The 26878-nt window shown below is 43.7% G+C and overlaps 1 protein-coding gene across 1 annotated transcript; it reads left to right on the forward strand.

Moving 5' to 3' along the window:
- The first annotated feature begins 802 nt into the window (after positions 1-802).
- Positions 803-26793, forward strand: LOC127413927 (filensin-like). Its single transcript, XM_051651505.1, has 8 exons — positions 803-1346; positions 3849-3909; positions 5629-5724; positions 13137-13223; positions 14294-14407; positions 15521-15741; positions 17066-17157; positions 25486-26793. The coding sequence occupies exons 1-8, from the start codon at positions 958-960 to the stop codon at positions 26415-26417; spliced, it is 1992 nt and encodes a 663-aa protein (XP_051507465.1). The 5' UTR covers positions 803-957; the 3' UTR covers positions 26418-26793.
- The last annotated feature ends 85 nt before the right edge of the window (positions 26794-26878 follow it).

Raw genomic sequence — 26878 nt, forward strand, 5'->3', positions numbered from 1 at the left:
TGCACAAACAGCTATATTACACACTAAAGGAAATACAATATCCCAAAAAAGGATTTTCATTAGCTAAATAAATTTGCAATAATAATAATAAAATTAAAAAATTAAAAAATTGCCTCCAAATCAACCTTTAGACACCACATGCAATGATCTCATGGATCAGGAACATTTTTCAGTCTATAGTGACAAACAGGTGTTTAGAAATGTACTATGGTATTTTTTGTTGCTATCTGGTATTTTGGGAGAAAGAAAATCAAAGGAGCCTTTTACCCCGCAGGGCCTTTTACCCCGTTGTACCCTACTTGATGTCACAGTCAAAACATCAATGGAGGGTGTTTTTGCCATGCAAAAGATGGTAAATGATGAGCTCGTGTACATGGTTGAGCAGCATCTGATTATGACACATGCTTCAGGGGATGGGTAGGTAATTAACACATATACACATTTGCTCTTTGACATCCACAACGTACTTTTCTAATTACTATTTCAATAGACATATTTACATCATGCTTAGTAGTATTCCTGGCATATATGTGTCTGGCATTGCCAGACTGTAGTTGAAAAGTTGTTGTTTGGTGTGCCCTGAAACAGCAGGCCTTGCCATTTTTCACTGTCAAACAAAAGGTCGTGGAAGTGCATTATTGTGATTGCAGACAAAGCCACTCAGCTGGAAACAAAAGCAAAACTCTACAGATCGTTTAGCACAGCAAAGCCCTCAACAATGTCATAGCTTTTGCTGGCTTATGCATAGGAGTCCACTGGAAGAATCCAAAGTTGACAGTATGTGAAACACCAGGTTGAAAAGTGTTTAGCTATTTGGCCCCGAGGCCCGAATGGGCAGAGTTTAGTCTAGCATGAGACAGCAGAGGGTGAGCACCCTAGTTTTCATACACTAAAGGTGCTGAGGGGTGAAACACTAACACAGAACATAGCGGAGGAAGACACCATCACGTACACAGCATGTTCAAGACCAGCTACCTGCGCGAAGTGCGCAAGGAGAAGTATGAGCACTCCGATGTCTTTGAGGAGCCCAGCAGTCCAGAGATGGAGCTGGCTCCTGTCAGTGGGCCCTCAGCAGTGGCCGCTCCGGGCTGGGACAGCCTGCAACAGCTAAACAGTCGCTTTGCACGTTACATCAACCGGGCGCGCGTGCTGGAACAACGGAACGCCGTGTTCCGAAAGCAACTGGAGACCTTGCAGCGCATGGAGGAGGCGCCCGAACTAGAGGAGGCCTTCAGCGAGCAGATCAGCATCAACAGGCAGCGCATTCGAGAACTGCTGTCTGATCGCGCCAAGCTGGAGAGAGAACTCAAAGATGCCGAACGCATGTTGGATGAGTACAACAGCAGGTCAGAAAAACATTTAACATTTAAAAAGATTTAACTGTGCAATACACATTAAACTGCAAACCATAACAAGCTGAATAAACTGAAAGTAAATTAATTGCCTCAAAGTCATTAAGTAATCTCTCGAAAACTGTGAAATCAAATTCTCCTAATGTGGTCTTCATAATCAACAGGTAAAGTGAACTTTTTGCAAGTAGAGTTAATTCAAATTTGCAATTAAAGTAAGGTTCTTTTTACTTAAATATTTCATTTAAATTAACAAAAAAAATTTGAGGAATAGTTCACCCACTTATTAAAATGGTTTACTCACCCTAATGTTGCAAGCTGTATGACTTTTTTTTTTTTCATAAAAAATTAAATAAAAATCTTCACATGGTTTACTCTAATCCTGGGTTGCCAACTCTCACACATTTGGCACACTTTCAGACTTGAGCACTCATGCAACTCAAGTAAATCTCACAGTAAATAACAAGACAACATCATTCAAAGTAAAAAAAAAAACAAACAAACATAACATCAAATCTGCTCGTGGGATCAGTGTGCTGCCCGGAGCTGTATGATAGTGGCATGATTGATTTAATTTAATTTAATTATTTAATTTATTTATTTTATTGTGAACCACCACAATGCCTGCCAGTGTGGCCCCAGATATAAGATAACCGGAGCTGAGCTGAACTTGGAGTCAACAAGGCTTCACTCGATGTTGCAGCACACACCACAAAACATATGCGACCCATTTGAATTCTACAGAGAATGTTCTACTTTAAAACACTATGGAGGAATTCAGACCTCTCAAACTGCTAGACAGCCTCAACATTATAAACAGCTCTGATGAGGTAAAGAGGAGACAAACACTGTGTCACGTGCATCAACATCAATTACAAGACTTTTTATAACAGACGTCATTTGCCTTTTTTAATGTATCATGTTGTTACTATAGTAACAGTGAAAGGAATGTTATAGTTCCATATTACTTATATAAGGTGGAATCTATTAGACTTAATTGTATTATTATTGTTGTTGTTTAATTTTATGTCAAGTTTCTAAATGTGTTTAGGTTATTAGTTTTTTTCATAACAAATACAAACTTTAATTATTTTATTTTTTTAAAGACTAGCTACATTGACATAACCATGGTAATTAGGAGCCATCCATGGTCTTATGTGGTTATGGCCTTGTTATTACAAATACCACTGTTAAACAATGAAAGAACAATGGTAGGCTATGCTAAAATTTTATAACGGCAAGTGCAATATACAGTTGAAGGGTCTGTACAGTACCTCCATGAATTATTAATTATGGACAAGTTTTCCTGCTTTTCTCATGATGTCTGATATTTAACAATCTCAGGAAACTCAGTACAGTGGTCTACTTAGGATACAGTTCGAATAGTATCACTAGCCCTATAGAAATAAGGTGTTATTTAAATTGAATTAGTTTAGTTTGATTTCACCTTGAAGTAAAGAAAAAATAAATAAAAAATGTGTAAAATCTAAAAGGTTCCAGATGCTTAGATGATCAAAAATAGCTCCAAGATATCCAATGTAAACATTATTTGCAATTAAGCAATTATGTTATTTATGAATTAATTGAATTATTTAACCAACCAACTTTAAGTGTGTGGATGACCGTGTATGTCAGCCACCACAGAGGACGATTTTTGGAGCCAGGAAAACCCATGGTTGTGCCATAGTGTAAAGGTATGTGTATATTTGAACACACATTGAAATTGTTATTAGTAAAAGTAATCTATATAGGACTCATACACTATATTCCAAATTTTCTGAAGCAAAACAATCACTTTGCCTGATGAATTGAACAAAATTTAAGTCATTATTAATTCTCAAATCAAATCATGTAATTAATTAAGTACTTAAATCAAATATTCCCGCAACGTCAATAACATAAAACCTCATTGGTTCTCATTGCATCTTGTGACCAAACATCACAACATCATGGTCATGAATGAAAACCAGTGAGGTTTGATGTTCCCACAGTGCAAAATAATTAAATAAATAAATAAATATCTTAATTAGTATTTTTGTTTAAAATCTTTTAAACATCCTTAAAACAAGATAAATGTACTTGAGAAGAAAACTTATGTAAGATAATAAGATTTGTTTTCAGAGTACATAACTTGAATTAAGTTTATTTTTGACAAATTGGTTTTTCTTGTTCTAAGCGTAATTTTGTTAGTTATGAGGAAAATGATAAAATGATTTTGTGCAGTCATAAGTGTACGGTACGTGGCTTTGGATAAAAGCTAAATTACTGTCTAACTCTAGGTCAGGAGTTGTAATGAATGAGAATTGGTTGTTTAGTTTGTTTATGGTGCTTTATAACACAGGACAAACATAATGTGGACAAAAAACAAAAAAACTAAAAAAAATCTCAGCAGACAGTAGATCAATTATGCTTACTGGTTTGAAATAGCTTTGGAATAACAGTTCCATGCACACTCATAACTGCTGTGATTAACTGTGAATTACTCTCTGTTCTTCACAGATACAAAAATGAATGTGAATATCAGGAGCAGCTGCGGAGCACACTGGAACAGCTCAATAAGGTACAAATAAACCTGCTATTCTCTGACCTGCAATTTCACAAGTGGTTATTAAAGCAATAAGCAACTAGAGTCTGTCCATCCGTCTGTCCATCCATCTGTCCAACCATGCCCCCATTCATCCATCCATCCAACAAAAAAAATCAACCACGATGTATAACACAATAGTAATGGCCTACAGTAGCAACACTCTAGCAACCACCAGAATACCCGATCAGTCATAGCTTTAAACATTCAAATCTCTCTTCCAGCTGCTTCAGTATTCAAACAACACAAGACTCATAGCTTTCAAACGTCTTGAAACTACAGTATATTCCAATGAATTCCGATCACATCAGGCCTCAGTAACCTTCAAGTAAGACTTCAAGACTTTATTCAACATCCATACAAAGCTTTGCCAAGCCAACATTCAAATTCTTTTATTTTTTTTATTTTTTATTTTTTTTGACAAAGCTTTCTGTTATTAATAAATGTAATTTTTGTTGAAAATTGGCATCTTTTATTACAGCCCTTCAACAGGAGGTTTGCAACCCCTAGGGGCTCTGCCAATTATTGTTTGATCTCAAATTATTTTTTTGTGAAAAAATAAAATAAAATAATATAAAATGAAAACATGCTTTAAATGGCAATACAATATTAAGTTCTTCATACACAGCTAAGATTTAATTGTTTCATTGTCCTTTTCATTTAAAAAACTGGCCCTCATAAAGGTAAAAATGCCCATGAATATCAATTTCAGGGGGCAAGTATTGTTTCTTAATAAAAAACATGAATTTCTGACACTGCCCAAGGCTGTGGATTACAGTAATTCTACCACGGTAAAGGGTCCGTGGTCCGCGGACACATTTTTGTTTGCAGTTTACAAAGTCTACAGCTGTCACAGAGACTGGTGAGATATCTCAGGACACTCTTTAAAGGAGTAAGAAATGTTTTGCATACTTTTCTATGAAAAAATCGCTTACAGCTCCTTATTTTTTTCTAATTTTCTCCCCTTTTCTCCCCAATTTGGCATGCCGAATTCCCACTACTTACAAGGTCCTCGTGGTGGCACGGTTACTCACCTCAATCCGGGTGGCAGAGGACAAAGTCTTCTGAGACAGTCAATCCGCGCATCTTATCACGTGGCTCGCTGTGCATGACACCGTGGAGACTCACAGCATGTGGAGGCTCATGTTATTCTCCACGATCCACACACAACTTACCATGCGCCCCATTGAGAGAGAGAATCACTAATCACGACCACAAGGAGGTTACCCCATGTGACTCTACCCTCCCTAGCAACCTGGCCAATTTGGTTGCTTAGGAGACCTGGCTGGAGTCACTCAGCAACCCTGGATTCGAACTCGCGACTCCAGGGGTGGTAGTCAGCGTCAATACTCGCTGAGCTACCCAGGCCCTGCTTACAGCACCTTTAAGCAATTTATAACATAGGCCCTACTCCTTGTCTTTGTTACAGTCTATTGCATGGTCTTGAGCTGCTTATAGCTTTAATAATCCCTTCAGAAATTCACTTCAGTTTATATGTGCCCAGTGCTAACAGGGCTAAAAGGAATCTGAATTCCTTTCCGCCTTCCATCTGCCACACACTGCTACATATAATTATGAAAAATGCTGTGAGTTGTCTTGATGTCCTGTTTGATGCACAAGTTGTCTTTAGAAAGTGTCTCTTTGAACAACACAACTGTGATCTCTCGCTGAGTCCATTTGCTCTCCTGTCTGCAGGAGGCCGACACAGTACTATTGAGGAACCTTGAGTATCAAATCCAGCTGCAGTTCCTGCAAGACGATGTCAATGCTACCAAAGAGAGGCACAAAAAGGTAGGAGTGCCTGAAGTGTGCTGCCTGTACTGCAACCCCTATTTACACTTCTTTTCGAGTAGCTTCTCAAAAGTTCTTGTGCAAAATTTACTGTTGCCAGTAGAAGTGTGCGCTGAATGAAAATCATGGCAAATCACCTTGCTTGAAAGCATTTAAAACACACCAATTCAATTTCTGTATTGACCCTATTTACTTTTTTAATTTCTGGTCACTTAGGAATGATCATAATTTATTGTTGGTGCATGTCATTCCAAAGAAATTAATGTTCTGAATGGAAAACTAATTCTTCATTTACTATTACTGAATACTGCAGCATATACTGAATTCTGCAAACTATTTTTGGAAAAGTATTAAGTGAACAGTAGGTATTATTCTATGCTTAACATTTCAAACAGTAGTATGCTACATTGTTGTCATATCACCTCACTATCGGGGTCGCATTAAGGTACTGCTGGGCCCTGGGGCTCACCGTTACGCTGGGCCCTGCCAGCTGTCAGAAGAGGGTGAAGTATTGGGGGGTGCAGGTTGGGTGTTGCTGGTGTGCTCTTTCTTTGTATTTGCTGAACGTGTTTACATGAGCGTCCTCCCGTGAACATCGACGGGGGAGAATAAGGTGGCAGATACCGCGACTGGACCCCTCATTGAGAATTGGGGGTCCCCCTGCAGTCACAGGCCCCAAGCCCGTGCGCTAATACGGCCCTGCTCACTATGTTTGTCACATTGCATGTTTAATAGAGCACAACAGTGCCCGCCCACTTTTTCACTGGTATTTCAACGTCTTTTATGTGGAAATGAAGCATTGCAAAGGATAAAATCAAGTCCTACCCTATATGTTTTGCATAATAAATATATCCTGTTTAATTTTGAAATTTAATGTCAGACTACAGAAATAAAAATGTTTTTGTTACATTTTAGCATATTTTAACAAGCTTTATTGTACAGAGGCACCAAATGTTTTTGGACACTTGAGCCACATTTAAAAATATGTCTCAACTTCACCCACAAAAAAGGATTTAAGGATTTCAATGATAAAACATTAAATATACTGTTCAAAATGAAGACAAAAGGTATTTTGGGGCACTTTAGCTGACATTAGACTGTAGAAAACTACAACTGTGGTTATGTTTCGTATCTGCTGACCGCCATGGCGGTGCTTTGTAGTGGATGTTTCCCTTGCGGTTGCCGCAGATTGAGAGCTGTATACCCAAAAGGGTATACAGACTTCCTCATTTCTCTTCTCGCAACTAATCAGGTGAGAGCTCAAACAACTACAGCCTAGTGACTTTTTGTCGGAGCTACAGATTAGTTCATCCTCCACAGGCTGTTGTTAGCGACCCTCTTGTATTGGATTCAAACTAACAACGTTATAGCGCTAAGAACTGAGTGAAATTGGTGTTAAAGATTGGTAGCAGCCCTACCTTGAGCCCAGCTCAGTAGTGGGCGAGCTACCTCTGAAGCACGAACATTGACAGCCTTGCTTTGAGCCCAACTCAGCAACGAGCTGTGACAGTGTTGCATAACCATTACACTAGCCCTCCCTGAAGCACACAAACAGCGCCTCATCTTGAGCCTCACTTTGGGAAGTTTGTTTAGAATAGTGAGTTGATTATATCTCGATTGTTTTCCTCTTTTTCTCTCATTTTCCTTCTAGTAGAAGGTTATCTTTTATTTCATATTCCTAAATAGTATACTCTAAGTGGAAAATTATATATTCTTCTGAGAACTAACCTGATTATTATACATAATTAGTTTATAAATTAATAGTTCTAAGGTAGTTAAAAAAGAAAAAAAGAAACAGATAGGATCACTGTGACTATATTGTTCATTGTACAGCCATAGATACGCCAGGGCAGTGTGCCCAATGCTCTAGTACAATGGGGCCATATGATGCCCATCAACTTTGCCCACCATGCTTAGGATTGGACCACCTCCATAAGGCACTCACTAATCCTTGTATGAGTGCTCAATAATGCCAGTGGCTCAGAGACAGTCTAGGCTGGTGAGCCTTAGTGATGAATGTGAGGAGACTGTGCCCAGGCCCCCCAATAAGGTAAAGAAGGCTGTAAAGCATCACACACCAGATAAGTTTGAGAGGACTCAAAAGAAGAGGAAATCTTAACAGGGCTTAGCACAGCATGTAAAGTTGCTGTCATCTAACATGGAACAGATAAAATCCCTCCTGCTATCGTTAAATAAGAACCCTGTCAGTGTCTTTTACAGAGGCTTCTGAGCCTGTTGTATCATGCAGGGGCTATGAGGATTATGACGTCCTCTCCACAGCAGCATCAAATGCCACCTTCCAACACAACCTGTCAGAAGTGGAAGACTCAATGCCTAGTGCACAGTCTGCACCACCTACAGTCAGCTACCACATCTCAGAGCTTTAGCAGCAGCTCACTGACATCTCAAGGTACTACAAAAAGCCATACAGCCCCTCTGCAGAGCACTATAAAGGTAGCTCTGGCAAAGCTGGGCCTAGATACCCCGCCTGCTCAAGCAGCAGGAACCACTGCCTTTTTAAGGAGGGCAGCCGTGGCAAGCGACTTCTCTGTGCCAGTTTGTAAAGACTTTGTGGCGGAGTTCTCAGCAGCCTTTAAATCATATGCACAGAGTACACGGGTGAGTCTGTCACTCTGCATCCTGTCAAATATGGAGGAGGCTGAAGAAAACAACCTTGCTAGCATACCTGCGGTAGACCCTTGCATTGCAGTGCTGGTAGTTTCTCCGGACGAGGCACTGCATCCAAACTCACATTGACCTAGTGCTGAATGCAAATGCACCGATGACCTCATCATTACGGCTCACAACACAGCGACCCTATTTCCCTGGCTCACCTGCTACTGGCTTTGCAAACTTAATTATCAGGCAATGGAGAGGACAGGGCTCAAGATGACCTCCTGAGTACAGCCTTGCAGACAATGGGTTTTATGGCTCAGGATCTAGGCAGACTGGTAGGCACACTGGTACGTGGCTGCCGCCAGGTCTGGAATGCTCAGACACCTTTTCCAGATGCCTATAGGGCCACGATATGGGCCTTGCCTCTTTGCCCTACTGGGAAACCTGCATCAAGGATCTTTGGGTTGTGTGCACAATGTTAGAAGGGTACAGGCTGCAAATCCGATACTACCCCAACCCCCCCCCCCCAGCTCTCTGTCCAGGGTCACCATTGTTTGGGACCCGGTTCAGGCCTTGATACTTTCTCAGGAGATCGATTCCCTTCTAAAGAAAGGAGAAAGAGAGAGTGTGAACCCTCAGGTTCCAGACAAAGGATTTTATTCAACCTATTTTATAATTCCAAAGAAAGGAAGTCTGCAGGGACGTTTTACAGCTGCAGCACTGGTCATTGCGTTCCTCCTATCCGGAGTGACCATGGGACAGCTTCCATTGCGCAGGGAGGTAATAACAACAGATGACTCCAAGACTGACTGGGGCGCAGCCTGGCACCACAGGGGAGTACGTGGCAGATGGTCAGCGTGCACTTCACAGGAATATATAAATCTGCTTGAAATGTGTGCAGTGTGGCTGGCACTAGAACATTTCCATCCTGTCCTACAAGGTTGTCATGTACTTATATGTACAGACAACCTGTGCACTGCTTTCCATGTAAATCACTATGGGGGCACCAGGTCACCAGGTCTCTAAGGTCAATACACCTGGCAGGTGTGCAAAACAGTACAGCAGATACCTTGTCCCCAGGGGTTAAATTGGGATTTCAGAGGGGGAACCCTAAAATTGGGTGATGTCACAAACTTACCATCCCCCCCAAATTTGAATAATAATGTTTAAATAAAATACATGGGTGTCTAAATATGGATTTATCAATAGGCCTGTATGGTATGTGACACATAGAATTAAATTTTTATGGGATTCTGAGTTAATGATTTGTCTGTCATTGTTTATGTATGTTATTTAACTTTAACATAATTTTTATTTTCAAAGTACTTTGGATATATTTTTATATCCTTTTCCATCTTATAAAGTTCCATTACCTTGTTACACAGGTCTTTTGACAGTTCTTTTCTGCTCCCCAAGGCTCAGTATCTAGCCTGCTTAGTGCATCCACGGGAGAGCTAACAAACTCATTGACTATTTATACACAGACACTAATTGCAATTTAAAAAGCCACAGGTGTGGAAAATTAACCTTTAATTGCCATTTAAACCTGTGTGTGCCACCTTGTGTGTCTGTAACAAGGCCAAACATTCAAGGGTATGTAAACTTTTGATCAGGGCCATTTGGGTGATTTCTGTTACCATTGTGATTTAAAAAGGAGCCAAACAACTATGTGAAAATAAACGGCTTCATATGATCACTATCCTTAAATAAAATAAATTTTTTTGCATGATCAGTCATATTTTCTAAATCAATGCCAAAATTTCACAATTTCTGCCAGGGTATGCAAAATTTTGAGCACAACTGTATGATGATGTCGATTTGGATGCATGTGATTCCGGTTTCAAAACCCTTTCGTGTATCCAGCTTTTTAACAAAACTGAGCAAAATCGCTAATGGATATCAGTGGATCTATGAAACAGGTGAGCAGTTGATTCCATATTACGCAGTTTCTTTGAAACTGTCAAAGAAATCAGACCATGGCGCAATACAGAAGCAGAACGCATATCTGGATGCAGGGGCACGTTTTCTTGTGCTGCTCTCATACATGCTGCCTCTACCAGCGTCCACAACTGTCTAGAGTGAAGCATAATAAACTTGAGACAGAATGTGTCAAATGGATCAAACAAAAACCACATCTGAGAATACAATATGGATTATAATAATGGATTGACAAACAAACATATTTTTTTCTTTTTGGAATCGAAGATGCCGGAACACCCTTCCGGACCATACCGGTCCAATTTAACCCCTGCTTGTCCCGCAATGCACTGAACCCTGGCAACTGGAGACTATATCCAGAGGTAGTAATGGGCATATGGAGAACATTCGGCGAGGCACAGGTAGATCTGTTTGCCTCCGCAGAGACAACTCACTGCCATCTATGGTTCTTGGAGCGGGACCTGGACAGTCCATTAGGTCAGGATGCCTTCGCACACACCTGGCCAGACATATTGTTGTACGCCTTCCCACCAATCCCTCTCATCCATGCACTACTGGACAGAATCCTGAGAGAGAAGCACAGCGTTCTCCTGGTGGCTCCACGATGGCCATCACGGACGTGGTTTCCCCTTCTGCTGTCACTCATACAGTGTATCCTGCTGGAGATTCTTCCATGGAATGACCCTCTATCACAACTGGGAGGGCAGATATAGCATCCTCGACCAGAGTTTCTCCAGCTGTGGCTATGGTCCTTGGGACCAGCTCAAGACTGACTCCATGCACCCCAGAAGTCAGACACACTATCTTAAATGCAAGAGCCCCTTCCACCGGGCAATGTACGATAGCCAGTGGAAGTTATTCCAGGCCTGGTGTAGGGACCGCCAGTTGGAACCACTGTCCTGTTCAACTGAGTCAGTGCTCACATTCTTACAATCACTGTTTGAAGAAGGGAGGCTGGCCTCCACTATTAAGGTCTATTGTTCTGCGCTCTCCAGTCATCGAGACGTCATTTATGGCTCTTCGCTGGGTTCACGTCACTTACTAGTTGCTTTTCTCAAAGGAGCAAAGAGGCTATGACCATCCCGGCTGGTTAGACCACCACCATGGGATCTCCCCACAGTTCTGGACTTTCTCTGTGGGATTCCTTTTGAACCCCTTGACTAAGCCCCCATTAAGTGGCTCTCATTAAATACATCCTTTCTCCTTGCAGTGTCAACGGCCAAGTGCATCAGTGAATTACATGTGTTTTCGGTCAGTCCTTCATGTCTCTACTGGGGCATGGCAGACATGAGTGTTAAGTTGAGACCTGACCCAACATTCTTGCCCAAGGTCCTCACAGCATATACTGATAGCACTGATCATCGATGAAGCCTGCTATGCCTGGTCAAGGTGCTGAGACATTACGTTATGGTAACAGCTGAGATACGCCATAAAGATCAGCTCTTTGTGTGTTTTTCAGCAGCCAAGTGGGGTCTCACACTCTCTAAGCAATGTCTATCTCACTGAGTGGTAGAGGTGATTGAGTTGGCTCACAAGCATGGTGTTCAAACATTGCCTGCACCTGTTGCGGGCCATTCCATTAGGGGGATAGCAACATCCTGGGCTGCTCTAAAAGGGGTTCCCTTATCAGAAGTCTGTGATGCAGCCACATGGTCATCTCTGTGCACAGTCTCTCGTTTTATCAAGTGAATGTTGTTTCATCCGCCAACCTGACATCAGCAGTTCTGTCCCAGGAGTAAAGGTCATACTTTAGCCACTCCTCGTGACAGTGTGGGTACACGTCATACAATACGAAGCACCGCCCTGGCAGTCAGCAGATACGAACCATAACGCTAGTTACATACTGTAATTTAATTGTGGTTATGTGAGTAGTGGATGACCACCAGGGTTCCTGGACACGCGGAGTGGGCGAGATGAGACTAGGCACCTGAGGAAGTCTGTTGTGTGACACCCTGTATTATAACATCGGTGACATCACACACAGATGTCATGGAGTGACCTTTTGGGTATACAGCTCTCGAGCTGCGATAAACGCAAGGGAAACTTCCATTGCTAAGCACCGCCCTGGCGGTTATCCACTACTCACATAATCACAGTTGCACTCTTCGAGTGAACTTGAGGGGAACTAACACCCACTAAAAATCACCATGACTCAGTTGGTTTAAAGTAATTGCAAAAATGTGTTCTAAAAAAATATATAGCATTGTTTGGTAACAACATTTAAACTGTTCCATTTGTGACTTAAAGACCCCACGAAATGGCTCAACGAGCCCAATTATCTTTCCTGTGTTGACATATTTCCAATTCATTTTTCCCATTGAAACAAGATTAGCTGGTACATATCAATGGGCTCACTCATTTAATAAAAAAATTAAATAAAAAAATAAAATATAAAAAAAGCCACAACAAGTTAATGTGAGTTAATGTCACAACAACTTTGTGAATGTATATATATGTATATATATATATATATATATATATATATATATATATATATATATATATATAAAATGTATTTAATATTTAATGTCGTTTTATTTATTTTATTTTATTATTAATTTTTGGGGGTAGCATATTGAGGATATCCAAGCTAACAGACATAAAATTAAATACACAAAAGTGCAATTTTGAGAGTGTCCAAATGCTTTTTGTGGTATAATGGCACAACATTTATAGATACAATTCATTGTATTGCTTCCACAATTGCAGTTGAGTGGGGTAAACATTTCATGAAGTTAATAAGCACCTTGTAAAAGTGAAACTGATGTGCAAGTCTCTTTAGGTAATGAAGTTGACCCTTTTAACTGTCTCCAACACTCATGATGTACCTCCATTGATCCCTCCTTTTTCTCCAATAGAATCTTGCTGAGATCCAGACCTATCTCAACATCCTGCAGCAGATCAAACAGACTATTCCCCTCATGGCAAACATGTCTGTCTCAGAGGTAGGGTGACCTTGCGGCTCGCAGCGCCTCAGGGCTCTCGAATTGGGTGGTTGTGGTGCCAAGGAAATTAGCACAGGCATCTGAATGTGCCCTGAGTGATCAGTCTCCTTGTGTGATGACACCCTTTATCTTCCTGTATCCCACTTCAGCTTTGGTTTCGAGCAGCAGGGGTTCAGACACTGTTCCTCACATACCAGTCATATGAAGTGTGTGTTTAAAATTTGCACTTCAGGTACTTAGAGGAAAGATCTTTGTATTCACGTTCTTTTCTTTAAAGTATACTGTTAGAACCCTGGTTTTTGGTTTTCATGTTGTGGCTGATCGTTGTGTATATATATATATATATATATATATATATATATATATATATACAACGATCAGCCACAACATGAAAACCACCTGCCAAATATTGTGTAGGTCCCCCTCGTGCTGCCAAAACAGCGCCAACCCGCATCTCAGAATAGCATTCTGAGATGCTATTCTTCTCACCACAATTGTACAGGGTGGTTATCTGAGTTACCGTAGAAGTAAAATAGGACCAGGACATTTTTTTTATTTTTTATTTTGTTTTGTTAAAATCATTCTATTGGACTTTTTACATGTGAAAGCAACCAAAAAATTTTCGACTGGAATTTAAGACATGTTCTGGCAAATAGATAAATAATTGCCACTTTTTACTTTTTTAGCAATGCAATTTAAATTTTATCATTTTGTTACATTTAACTACAAATTAAAATAAACAATTTTAAATATGTCTATTTATTGGTCACATTTTTACATTTATTTATTATGTTTCTATTTTTGAATATTACATTGATAATTGATTCCTTCAATTTTTAAGAAGCTCACCTAGTCTTCCATTCTGGATGCATTCTCTTAATAGAGACTTGCTTTGGGGCATGTTTGAACTTCAGTGCTTCAGTCTTCTTAGATGAGTTAATATTGGTAGTTGAAAGGTGTACTTTGAGGACGTACTGTAAGTCAAAGGGAAACATATTTTACCTTAATGTGATCAGATTACAAATGATCTTTGATTGTTACTTCACTGAAAAAGATCTTTCTTTCTTCAGGAGCAGGAGAGGTTGATCGCTCAGAGGCAGGTGCCTGCCCTGAGGAGTCAGCTGGACGAGTATAAGAGCACCATCTGCCAGCTACAGGTGCAAAAACAGCGACTGCAGACAGAGGTGGGTTTCCATAACAGTGGGTGAGAAAGGTTAATGCTCTCTAAATGTATAGCATCAGTCTCAGAAATCAATAAAAGCGATACATAGCTGTGCGAACAATAGTTGTGTCGCAAACTGCCAGTATCTTTACTGCTTTGAGATGCAATATGTGAACAATCACTGGGTTGTGACGCAACACAATCTTTCTTCTATGGAACACAAATATGAATTTTTGAAGAACATCCTGGTTGCTCTTTTCCATGTAAGTGAATCTGGACTGGGTCTGTCAAAAAGACCAAAAACAAAAGCTCTATAAAAGTATCTAAAAAAAGGGTCCAAATGACCTGTGCACTATATTCAAGTCTTCTGAAACCATACAATTGCTCTTTGTGACAAACAGACCAAAAAAGTCACTGAAAATCTTCCCATCCACTGTTCTTCCCAAAACAAAGATAGCACATTAGACAGATCACATCAGATTGTACATCAATGACATAAAACATTATTTTATTTTATTTTTACTTTTATTTTTTTTCATATCCAAATATCACTGATCTCAAACCTGACCTGATACGTCTAATGGTGCCATTTTTTAAGAGCTACAGTGGAGATTTGAAGAGTTGAGCGCAAGTTGTATGGACCTCTTGTATAGCACTTTTATGATGCTTTTATGGTGCCTTTTTGTCATTTTGGAGACAAAAATGTTGTCCAGGATATTCCCAGTCCAGGATATTCTTCAAAACTTCATCTTTTGTGCTCCCCTGAATAAGGAATTCAGGTTTGGTGAGTAAATGATGGCAAGTTATACAGTATATATATATATATATATATATATATATATATATATATATATATATATATATATATATATTGATTTGTGGTTAAATATGACCAGGACATTTTCTTGACTGGTTTTGTGAGAATTCCTTTTACTATCAGTATTCATTATTAAAGTTTGTATCCTTACTGAGACATACAGTACCTGATAGCTGTCTTCTACATTTATTGCATTCACTAAACATTTGCAAACTATGAATACTATAACTGATCACTTTATCCCTTTCATGGGTTATCAGGGTGTATGTGGGATTTTCCTTGAGCAAAATTGAGCTTTAATGTGTCTGTTTGTTTAAGATGTCAGTGTTGGAACAGACCATCAAAACCACACAGGAGAACTATGACGATGAGATCCAGCTGTACAACGAACAGATCGAGTCTCTCAGGAAGGAGATTGAAGAGGCTGAGAGGTCACTCGAGAAGTACACCAACAAGTGTCGACAGCTGGCCATATACCACACCTCATTGGAAAATGAACTCGAGAGATACAAGAGGATCATTGAGAACGAAGACAACAGGTGAGAGGATCACACAAAGCCTATAGCATATTACCATACTACTCTTACTATTTCTGTATTGTATATAGTGTGTATACTGTGCACAGTATGAATTTTATGAATGCATAAAAACCAGGATCACCAGGGCCATAGCAATGCACAGGCTTACACGGCCTTAAGCCCAGGACCCCAAACTCCAGGGGGTCAACACGGGTTTGCACAATTAAACATGTTTTTAAATTGTGGGCGATGCTGAAATCAACAGAGATGCAGCGCAGCTGCCAAAGTTGTGTTGTACAGTAATATAGTACAGTAATGATAAACTAATAATGTTGTAATTATTATGTCATTATAATTGTCATTATAATAAGGAATTATTGCAACACTTGACATTAATCTTCCCTTTGTTAAGGGTTTATAAAGGGGTTTATTAATGACTAAGTCATTAACAAATACATTATAAAAAACTGATATACACAAAATGCATTAAAAGGATGACTACCATGCAATACTTGCCAAATAGTGAGCATTTTAACTTCCATGCATAATAAATACACTTATTCACACTTAAATAAATAATAATAAAAAATAATAATATGCCCTAATTCATGATTATTATAGTGAGTTTAAAAGGAGGGATTATGTTATTTTGCTACAGTCCACTTTGTGTTTATATTCATTATTTTAATGTCTTGACTCACTTGTGTTGTCACTTTCCTTGTCATGTTTATGTCAAAAGAATGATGCTACACCAAGTACTCTCCCAATTTATCTAGTCCTAGTTAGTTTTTGTGCATGTGGCTTTAAATGCATATCAATTATTTATAATGCATTTGTACCACACCATTGTCTTTAAACATGCTCCTTTAGTATATGCCATATATAATATTTCATTCTCGTCTTTTGATTTTGGAGTGAAATGTGGCCTGAACATGTTTCAATGAGATTCACTCATCTGTTTGGTCAAATATGGTTTTGTTATGCACACAGTCGTTTGAATATTTGTATCTGGGTTAGGGCAGGCTATTCCACACAGTGGCAGTATAACTACATTTTTCCCATAAGCCCAGCTAGATTTTGTCTGGATTTTTTTTTTTTTTTTTTTACTCCAGTAATTAACACATTTATTCTGTTTATCCTGTCATCTACCCAAGATTAGTAATTTACACATATTTAGCTTTTTTTTATTTGAAACATCCATTATTCCACTTTATGTTTAAAATATTTGTATATTTCATCTTATTTCTCTTTGGACACCTCCTGAAATGTTTCATATTGCAGCTTAGTGTAAAGGTGGTGTGTATTCCATTTTAATTTTGATTTTGTTTCTCTCTCTCACACACAGATTGAATTCAGCAATAATTGGTACACCCATCACCCTGTTCACATCCAATTATAAATGCACCCATAGTCCTACCATGAGCAGGAAAGGAAAAGGTGAGAGTCTTGTGGGATGGGGTTGGGGGTCTTATGTAACATGACTGCATCATTGTGATAGTCTTAAAATGCAACAAATCAGCAGCCAGCAGCTGCTTGCCAGAACGAACATTTCTGCCCACTCAGCTGTCAATCAAGCCCACTCTCTGTCTGTGTCCCTCTCTCCCTCTCAGCTAAGCTGAATCTAGAAATGCAGTTCAACTGCTTCCAAGATCCTTGCTTTGGCCCTGTTAACAATGATAAATGACGATGACCTTTATGCATGCGCTCATGGTACAACATTGAGTGATGTCAAGCACTTGAGTAATTGCTGTTTGTACAGAGCCACAAAACATTTCTTGAGAGGAAAACAAAACAGTTGAGGCTGAGCTTTGTGCTTGCACATTTTCCTTATATCTTTAATATCACTTTTCATCCTGTTAGTCTTTTATAATATATAGTATTAGTATTCTAAAATATATGTTCTATATACAGAACTGTATGTACAAGTACATTACTTTTTTCAGAGAAAAATCAGTGCAAACCATATATGATCATTTATTTAAAATATCTGCTTTATATACAGTATATTGCCATTTACAGTACCACATTTCTAAATGGGTTTGGTTAAAAAGTATCAAAGTGAACTTCAGGTTGACACCCTCATGTAAACTAACTTTCAATCCCTCACTGAGAAATGGCTAACTTTATTTTATTATTTCCATCTTGTTATGTTCCAACTAGTTAATTTTCTTGCCATTGTGCAACCAAGTAATAGTTAATAAAGTTAATTAAAGGCCAGGGCCCAGTTTCTAGAAACTCCTTAAGCTACTGTATAAAAACCCTTAGTGACTATACCCTTACAATTATAAGGGTTTTCATAATAATTTTTTTTTTTTCGGCCCAGAAACATACTTTATGCAATATTAGTACCTGTGATGAGAAGGAGGGTGTGGCTGGGCTGTGATGGAGCACGGCCAGCACTGAATCAGCTGATCAGCGGGAGAGCGAGATAAGGGGCAGCCGGAGACACCGGTTCGAGAGATGCATGCGACCACGTTGCATGTGTGTCTGTGTTTATGTTTGTTTTTTGTTGAGTTTCTTATTAAACATTTTGATGACTGTACAGCCGATTCCTGCCTCCTCCTTGCACAACCTTTACCAGTTACAGTGGTGCTGAAACCTGGGAGGGAGGAGGGATGCGCTGTCGTGGAGTCCTCACCGCTGCCATCCGCCAGGGGAGTAGCTGCGGCCGTCTGCCTGGGGATGAAGGGGTCGCTGCCGGTGAGAGCTGGTGGAACCACGGCCATCTGCCGATAAGGGAGGAGTGGTTCCATCCGCCAGGGGCCGGAGAACTTGCTGCCGTCCACCGGGGTAGGAGAGAGCTGGCATCCGCCAGGGGACGGAGGAGCGGTTGAGGACCGGGTGACAGCATGTCCAGAAACCGGCGAGCAAGTTTTTCTCTCTCTCCTCTCTCTCTCTCTCTCTGTGTATCCCGTTCGCCATTTCACTCTCCCCACGCCTGCCCTCGTCTCTCCCCCAGGTTCCCAGGAGGCGGGGTGGATCATCGGCTGACAGAACGGCCGGAAGGGCAGCGTGTCCCCTCCAGAGATGTGGAGGAGTTAGTCAGACCAGTGTGCCCCGGCCTGAATCGGGCGGGGGAGGAGTGTGACGAGGAGGAGGGCATGGCCGGGCCATGATGGAGCACGGCCAGTGCTGAATCAGCTGATCAGCGGGAGAGTGAGATAAGGGGCAGCCAGAGACATCAGTTCGAGAGAGAGAGAGAGAGACGCACGTGACCACATTGCATGGGTGTCTGTGTTTATGTTTGTTTTATGTTAAGTTTCTTATTAAACTTTATGTGGACAGTTTAGCCGGTTCCCGCCAACTCCTTGCCCAACCTGTTACAGTACCATACTAGTATGCTAACATAGACACGAATGCTTGGCCAACGCAGTCCCGCTAAACATAATTACGTGTGCTTATACTTTGCTGTGGTGGTAACAAACCTCATTACTCAAGGGGGCGGTAGAATGTCAGGCTTAAAATCTCAGAGCCATTAAACCAGTTGTGTTATTATTCAGTTATCTAGCTATAAACATGCCGACTTAAGCAACCATACTCAGCAAGATTCTCTTCAAACTGTTGCTCCACTTCTTTAGTAGTTGACCCGAAAAAAGAAAAAAAAACTGACAATAAAACAGTTTGCACTTATGTCTGCTATAGTTCCCCCTGTGACAACACTGAGGATATGACACCCAGTTGTGTTGCATTCTGAATTTTGTACTGACATTTTTTAGAACACAAGGGCACACGAACTCGAACTTGAGAAACTACAGTAGAAATGTTTATTACATACTTGTGTACAGTATGTTTTGGGCCTAAACTTAACCAGCATATTTCAGAAAATCTGGTATAACCTTTAATAGAAATACTTTCTTAAACAAATATCACACTTCTACAGTGGCACTGGTAACTGAAAACGTCTTGGTTACTGATGTAACCTCAGTTCCCTGATGGAGGGAACGAGACATTGTGTCGATGTTGTGACACTAGGGGTTTGATCTTGATCACCTTTGCTTAAAATAGAAAAGGCCAATGAGAATTGGCGAGTGGAATTTGCATGCCACTCTCCGCCCCCAGACATGCGGGTATAAAAGGAGATGGCATGCACCACTCACTCATATTTATGCTGAGGAGCCGATAAAGAGTCCCGGCCATGTCAGAGGCCGGTTCAGCGCCGTGGCAGGAGGGACACAATGTTTTGTTCCCTCCATCAGGGAACAGAGGTTACATCAGTAACCAAGACGTTCCCTGTCTGTCACTCACTCAATGTTGTGTCGATGTAGTGACACTAGGGGTTCCTATAGGAAATGCCGCAGGTGCTGAACCGTGTCACGAGGTACGGAAGTGTGGACATGGGCAAGCTGCTGCGTGCCTCGCAGCAAGCGCTCAACCACGTCGTGACCTTCCAGCGAGTTAGGTAAGGGGGGAGGCTACCGGCTGTGCCTTTCCTGTTTGCTGTTAAGCAATTTCCTGCTGAGCACTTTCTAGAATAGTGCTGGGAAGTGCTCTTCCCTCTCCAGGAAGGAGAGCACTACAGAGACCACATCCTACCAGAGGGAGGTTACCATGTGGAGAATACCTCACATGGACTTACCAACGGGGAAGTTCACATATGGAATGATACCACTGGAGGACCCTATCTACAGAGAGGGTATGCAGCCACAGTGGCCGAGGCAGAGAAAGCTCTGGCAAGGGGAAACACAGGGTTCACCTAAGGGGAAACCGAACAGTGGAAACTCATCATACGGGATTACCAAGGGGGAATCACCAGGCATGGAGCACTGAGCCTGAGCACATGGGCTTACCTGAAAAGGGGCATACCACAAGTACTGGGCCTGGTGTCATTACTCCTCCGCCAAGTTCATCACTGAACAGTGCTTAAGAATTAAAAAGTGTCCGGGGTTCACAGGATACGGGGAACTGTTGTGGACAAAAAGGCGCACGTTATCACCTTTGAAAAAAGGGGAAAGGCGCAATGCAAGCAGTACACCCAACCGGCTGCCCGGTCTACCCGCTATTACCGCGTAACACTTGGGTCTATGTAGGTTATATAACCTCGCAAAGGTATTGGGTGTAGCCCAACCCACAGCTCTGCATATGTCTGCCCTTGCCAGTGCCCAGGAGGACACAACACCTCTAGTGGAGTGCGCCCAGACTCCCAAGGGACATGGCAAGTCCTGAGATTGGTATGCAAGAGAAATGGCATCTACATTCCAATGGGCTAGCCTCTGCTTGGAGACAGCTTTCCCCTTCTGCTGTCCTCCAAAACAGACAAAGAGCTGCTCTGAGTGTCTAAGGTTCTGCGTGCGGTCCAGATAGATTTGCAGAGCGCGAACTGGACACAGCAACGACAAAGCCGTGTCTTCCTCCTCTGAAGGGAGCGCTTGCAGATTCACCACCTGGTCCTGAAAAGGAGTGGTGGGAACTTTGGGCACGTAACCAGGCCGGGGTCTCAAGATCACGTGAGAATGTGCCAGCCCGAACTCCAGGAATTCTCTGGTAACAGAGAGCGCCTGCAGGTCCCCTACCCTCTTAATGGAAGTGAGCGCCATCAGGAGGGCCATCTTCAGAGACAAAGTGCTGAGCTCGGCCTGCTCCAGGGGCTCAAAGGGGGCTCTCTGTAGGGCAGGTAGGACCACAGAGAGATCCCAAGAGGGAATCAGGTGTGGTCTAGGAGTATTCAACCTCCTCGCGCCCTTGAGGAACCTGTTGATCAGGTCGCGCTGTCGTGAGGGCCTCCCGTCCAGTGTGATGTGGTAAGCTGCTATGGCAGCCACGTACACTTTCAGGGTAGAGGGAGACAGCCGTCTCTCCAGCCCTTCCTGAAGGAAAGACAGCACAGACCCGATGGCGCATCTCTGTCCAGGAGCCAGATGTGGAGATTCCAGAGGTCTGGCCGCGGGTGCTGGAGCATGCCCTTCCCCTGAGTGAGAAGGTCTTGCCTCAGGGGAATGCGTCAGGGAGGTGCTACTACCAGGAGCATCAGATCTGAGAACCAAGTCCAGTTGGGCCAGTACTGCGCAACGAATAGGACTTGCTGCTCGTCCACCCTGACTTTGCACAGAGTCTGTGCCATGAGGCTCCTCAGGGAACCTCGGACAGGGAGTACCAAAGGGGGCAGTGAGTGAACTTTTGGGAGGCGAACAGGTCTACCTGCACCTCCCCGAATCTCTCCCAAATCAGCTGGACTACGTGGGTGTGGAGTCCCCACTCCCCATGGAGCGTTACCTGCCGTGAGAGGAGAGGAGGCGGTGGGCGAGTTGCGACATGCGACGTGAGTGTACGCCACCTTAGCGGTTTATGTACGCTACGGTCGCTGTGTTATCGGTCTGGACCAACACATGCTTGCCCTGAATCAATGGTCAAAGACTCTGCAGGGCCAGCAATACTGCCAGCAACTCTAAGCAGTTGATGCTCTGCCAAAGGAGTCAGGGCCCTGTCCAGAGCCCCAAGACTGCTTGCCCATTGCACATGGCACCCCAGCCCGAGTTCGAGGCATATGTCATGACCACGACGCACCTTGAGACCTGCTCTAGGGGAACACCTGCCTGTAGAAATGCCAGGTCCGACCAAGGTCTGAAAGTCTGACGGCACTGTGGCGTGATGGTCACATGCCGGGTGCCATGGCACCATGCCAACCTCGGGACTCGAGTCTGTAGCCAGTGCTGAAGCGGTCTCATATGCATCAACCCGAGGGGGAGACCCGTCGTTGAGGATGGCATATGTCCCAGGAGCCTCTGAAATTGTTTCACTGGCACCACTACCTTCTGGATGAAGGTCTTCAGGCAGGTCAGCACTGACTGAGCACGTTTGGTCGTAAGACGTGCCTTGAGAGTCCAACTCCATACCGAGAAAAGAGATGCTCTGCACAGGGGAGAGCTTGCTCTTTTCCCAGTAGACCTGAAGCCCGAGTCAGTCAAAGTGCTGAAGCACAAGGTCCCTGTGCGCACACAATAGATCCTGTGAGTGAGCTAGGATTAGCCAGTCCTCGAGATAATTGAGAATGCGAATGCCCTTCTCCCTCAGCGGGGCCAGGGCAGCCTCTGCAAACTTGGTAAAGACGTGAGGGGACAGGGACAGACCGAAGGGGAGGACCTTGTGCTGGTATGCTCGTCCCTCAAAGGCAAACTGAAGAAAGGGTCCATGTCGAGGAAGGATCGATACGTGAAAGTACACGTCCTTCAGGTCGATGGCCACGAACCAATCCTGATGTCGTACTGACACCAGGATGCGCTTCTGAATTAACATCTTGAACAGAAGCCTGTTTAAGTCTTTGTTCAAAGCACGCAGATCCAAGATTGGGCACGACCCTCCCCCTCTCTTGGGCACGATAAAATAAGGGCTGTAAAAACCCTTGCGCAACTCGGCTACGGGGATGGGCTCTATTGTTCCCTTCACCAGCAGGGTGGCAACCTCCGCCCGGAGGACGTAGACACCATCGCCCTGCACTGTAGTTGAGAGGATGCCACTGAACCTGGGCGGGCCTCTGGCGAACGGGATTGCGTATCCGAGGCGAATTGTCCTGATGAGCCACAGCAAGGCTGGAGAGTGCTAACCAGGCCTCCAGACTCCTAGGGGACGACTGGACTTACCGTGCCCGGGCAGGGTGTTTCACGGCAAGGCAGAGCAGGCGCCCCACCTGGAAGACAGCCCAGAGGGGACGTGCTGCTCCACAAGCCCGCAACGGTGGCCGGTGACTGGGGCGGGCGAGCGACCCCAGAGACCAGCACACTTACCTGTTCGCTGGCTATCTCTCGATGGAAACTGAGGGAATGGGAGGTACTCTCGTTCACCTGATTGACCGTAAAGACTTTCAGTGCCTGGCCATCGTGAGGGCGCTGACCCAGGTAATGAAAAAAACTGCTGTTTTACCGACCATGTGGGCGTTAAGGCCCAGAGGGCACCCGGCGATATAATACTTACCATGCGCTGGCCCAGGGGCGATGGTGGGGCTGGAGAGTTCACCCGGGCCAGACCAGTCAGAGTCAGTCGCCTCATCCCTGGTTTGCCCATGCCAGGGTTGCCTCGAAGCCCGTCCGGGGTTCTTGGAGGCCGGCTGACAGTCAGGTGGAGCCGACTTCCCGCGGGAGGATCTTTTTCTCTGAGGCCAGCATACGGGCTCTGATGGTACAGGAGCTGGGGCCGGCACCGCAGGGGAACGGCTCTGGTGAGAAGCAGATGGGGCACGGGGCTTCGGAGGTCTGAAGGCAGCTGAGTTACGCCACGAAAAGATGTGCTTAATCGCCTCGGTCTGCTTCCTCACCACCGAGAACTGATGGGCGAAAGCCCCCCTTGGGAGATGGGCGCATCAAGAAAGCGGACTTTCTCGGCATCACGCATCTCAGCAAGGTTGAGCCACAGGTGCTGCTCTTGGACCACAAGAGTGGACATCGTCCGGCCCAGGGCACGTGCCATGACTTTCGTCACCTGTAAGGCGAGGTCGGTCGCAGTACGCAGTTCCTGCATCAGCCCTGGGTCGGTTCTACCCTCGAGCAGATCTTTTAGCGCCTTGGCCTGGTGGACCTGCAGGATGGCCATGGCATGCATGGTGGAAGCAGCTTGACCCGCAGCCTTGTAACTCTTCGTCATTAATGAGGAAGAGAACTTACAGGCCTTGGAAGGGAGCCTTGGTTGTTCATGCCAGGTGGCTGCGCCCTGCGGGAAATAAATGCACCACTACGGAGCGCTCCACCTGGGGGAGCTCGACATATCCCTTAGCCGCTCCGCCATGGAGAGCTCGACAGCTCTTCTGGATAGAACGAGCATGCTGGAGGATGGGAGGTCCGCGGGGGTTGAGCCGGTGAAAATGGTCCCGTATCCACATCCAGATCGCCCGCGGTGCTTGCCGACCCTGCCGGTTGAGCATCAGCCCAGGATGGAGCAGGTTGGGAAGCAGCCGCGGTGGACCCTTGCTTCATGAAGAAGGAAGTGAGCCGTGATCGCAACGTTCTGATGGGCATGTTCTTGCAATGAGAACATAACCCTTCCACGAAAGCTGCCTCGGTGTGCTGGCGCCCCAAGCACTCGAGACAGATTTCATGGCTGTCCGGAAGGGAGAGATAACGGCCACATCCAGTAGCACAAACTTGGAAGGACATCTTTAAAAAGACGGCAAGCGTTTGCGCAAGCTCATTTAGAAGGAAATATACTCTTTTGAATGTACTCTTTTAGCACCCACAGTCTCAGCCGCCGAAGCACCCAGGGGAAGCACAACACTTGACCGTGCAAGGGTGACCGCTGATATGCGCTGTAAAATCCAGCAGCATAAGCGAAAGGTGAGAGGATGAACACAATACATGCATTCGGCTCCGAAGAAAAATCTGAATGAGTTGTGCACACCATCTCATTTTATACCCATATGTCCGGGGATGGAGAGTGGCATGCAAATTCCACTCGCCAATTCTCATTGGCCTTTTCTATTTTAAGCAAAGGTGATTGGGGCTCTCGAGATCAAACCCCTAGTGTCAATACATCGACACAACGTCGAGTAAGTGACAGACAGGGAACTATTGCTTTTGCATGATGCTGCATTTATGATAGGTTACAAATAAGTCCAAGATGGCTGCCATATCAGCCATCCCAACATATACTGTACAAAAAGCTAGAGCCTATCCCAGCTACCTCTGGCTGAAGGCAGGGAAACACCCTGTACAGATGGCCAGTTCATCACAGGGCTAACATGCTTACAAAGTTACAAAGTTCAAAAGGTACTTTCGAAGAATGAACCTTGATGTACACACAAATTTGGCTAATTAAAACCATGTCTGTTATCTGCTTTTGTAGATATTACCCAAGCAATCCAAGATATCACTAACGTAAAGCCTCGTCAGAAGAACTTGGCTAAGAAAGTGTTTAAAAAGAAGGAGATCACTTCCAAAGGAGTACTAGAAGGTGGACTAGAAGAGAGAGCAGTTGAGGAGTTTGAGGAGGAGGAGAAAGTACAGGTCATAGAGGAGCAAGTTGCAAAAAGAGAGGAGCATGTTCCTCACGAGGATGTGCCCGATGGCGCCCAGATCAGCAAGGCCTTCGACACGCTCTGTAACATCATACGAGACCGCATGAGGAGGGTTAAGAGACCAGAGCCCATCGCTGACTTCTTTACCAAAGGCCGCTATGTCCTGGTGATGGGCGACTCTAACTACTTGGACCCCTGCTTCGTCTCAACCACCCCTTCCGCCAGTCACGTCTTCGTTACAATCCGAGATGGCATGATGCCTTATGATCCTTATTGGAGCGGTACACCCTCACCTTCCCCCAGTCCCCCATCTGGACCAACACCCCTAACCCCTTCCTCACCCTCAGATGATGCAGAACCAGGGAAGGGGAAAGATGATGGACATGGTGATAGAGGAAAATCCAAAAATGGAGAGCCTCATCCAAAGGCAAAAGAACCTGAACCGAGCCCTAGTCCACCACCAGGTCCTCATGATAACAAAGGTTCAAGCCCTCCTCCAGGACCCAGGCAGCCCTTGCCCCAACGTGGAAGCAAGAGCAAGAACTCTGAGGATCCCAGCAGCTTCCAAGGGCCTCCACCCATGCCATCACACAGTTCCATCCCACCTGATTCCATGAGCTATGAGAAGGTAGAAGTAGTGGAGTCTGTGGAGAAGCTCTCATCTGACAAAAAAGTGAAGGGCTATGAGGAGACAACCACAGTGGTGGAGACCATGATCGAAAAGACCAGCAGGAAGAAACACACCGATAGATCTTCTTAAGCCACGCCTGCCATGGACCTGCTCCGGTTTTGCCTCCTGACTGCCGTTGATGAGATTTCTAATGCTGTTGTTCACTTCCTGCACAACTGCCTTTGGCCTTTACTGTCTGAAAACTTGGGAACTGAATAAAGAAAAGCCCCATCTTCCCCTTCACATGAACAGATATTTTGACATAGTGCCAGTTTCAACTGGAGTCATACAGTTACTTCAATTGACTTATCACCCTCTTCTGCCCTTTCCTTCAGATCAAAGTACAGAAAATCTTCAGAGTTTTATTTCCTATCGTTTTGTTCGATTAGGATGCCAGCATTGCCCACCAGTCTTGATGTGTATTAATTGCGGCACAAATAAATATCAAAGCTTACAAAAATCTTAACCTTTGTTGTCTATTTAGTGACTCAACTCAAGGCACTGTCCATCACCCAGGGATGCATGAACAAAGTGAACAGAGGTGGTGTTGG

The sequence above is a fragment of the Myxocyprinus asiaticus genome, chromosome 23 (genome assembly GCF_019703515.2).
Source record: "Myxocyprinus asiaticus isolate MX2 ecotype Aquarium Trade chromosome 23, UBuf_Myxa_2, whole genome shotgun sequence".
NCBI lineage: Eukaryota > Metazoa > Chordata > Actinopteri > Cypriniformes > Catostomidae > Myxocyprinus > Myxocyprinus asiaticus.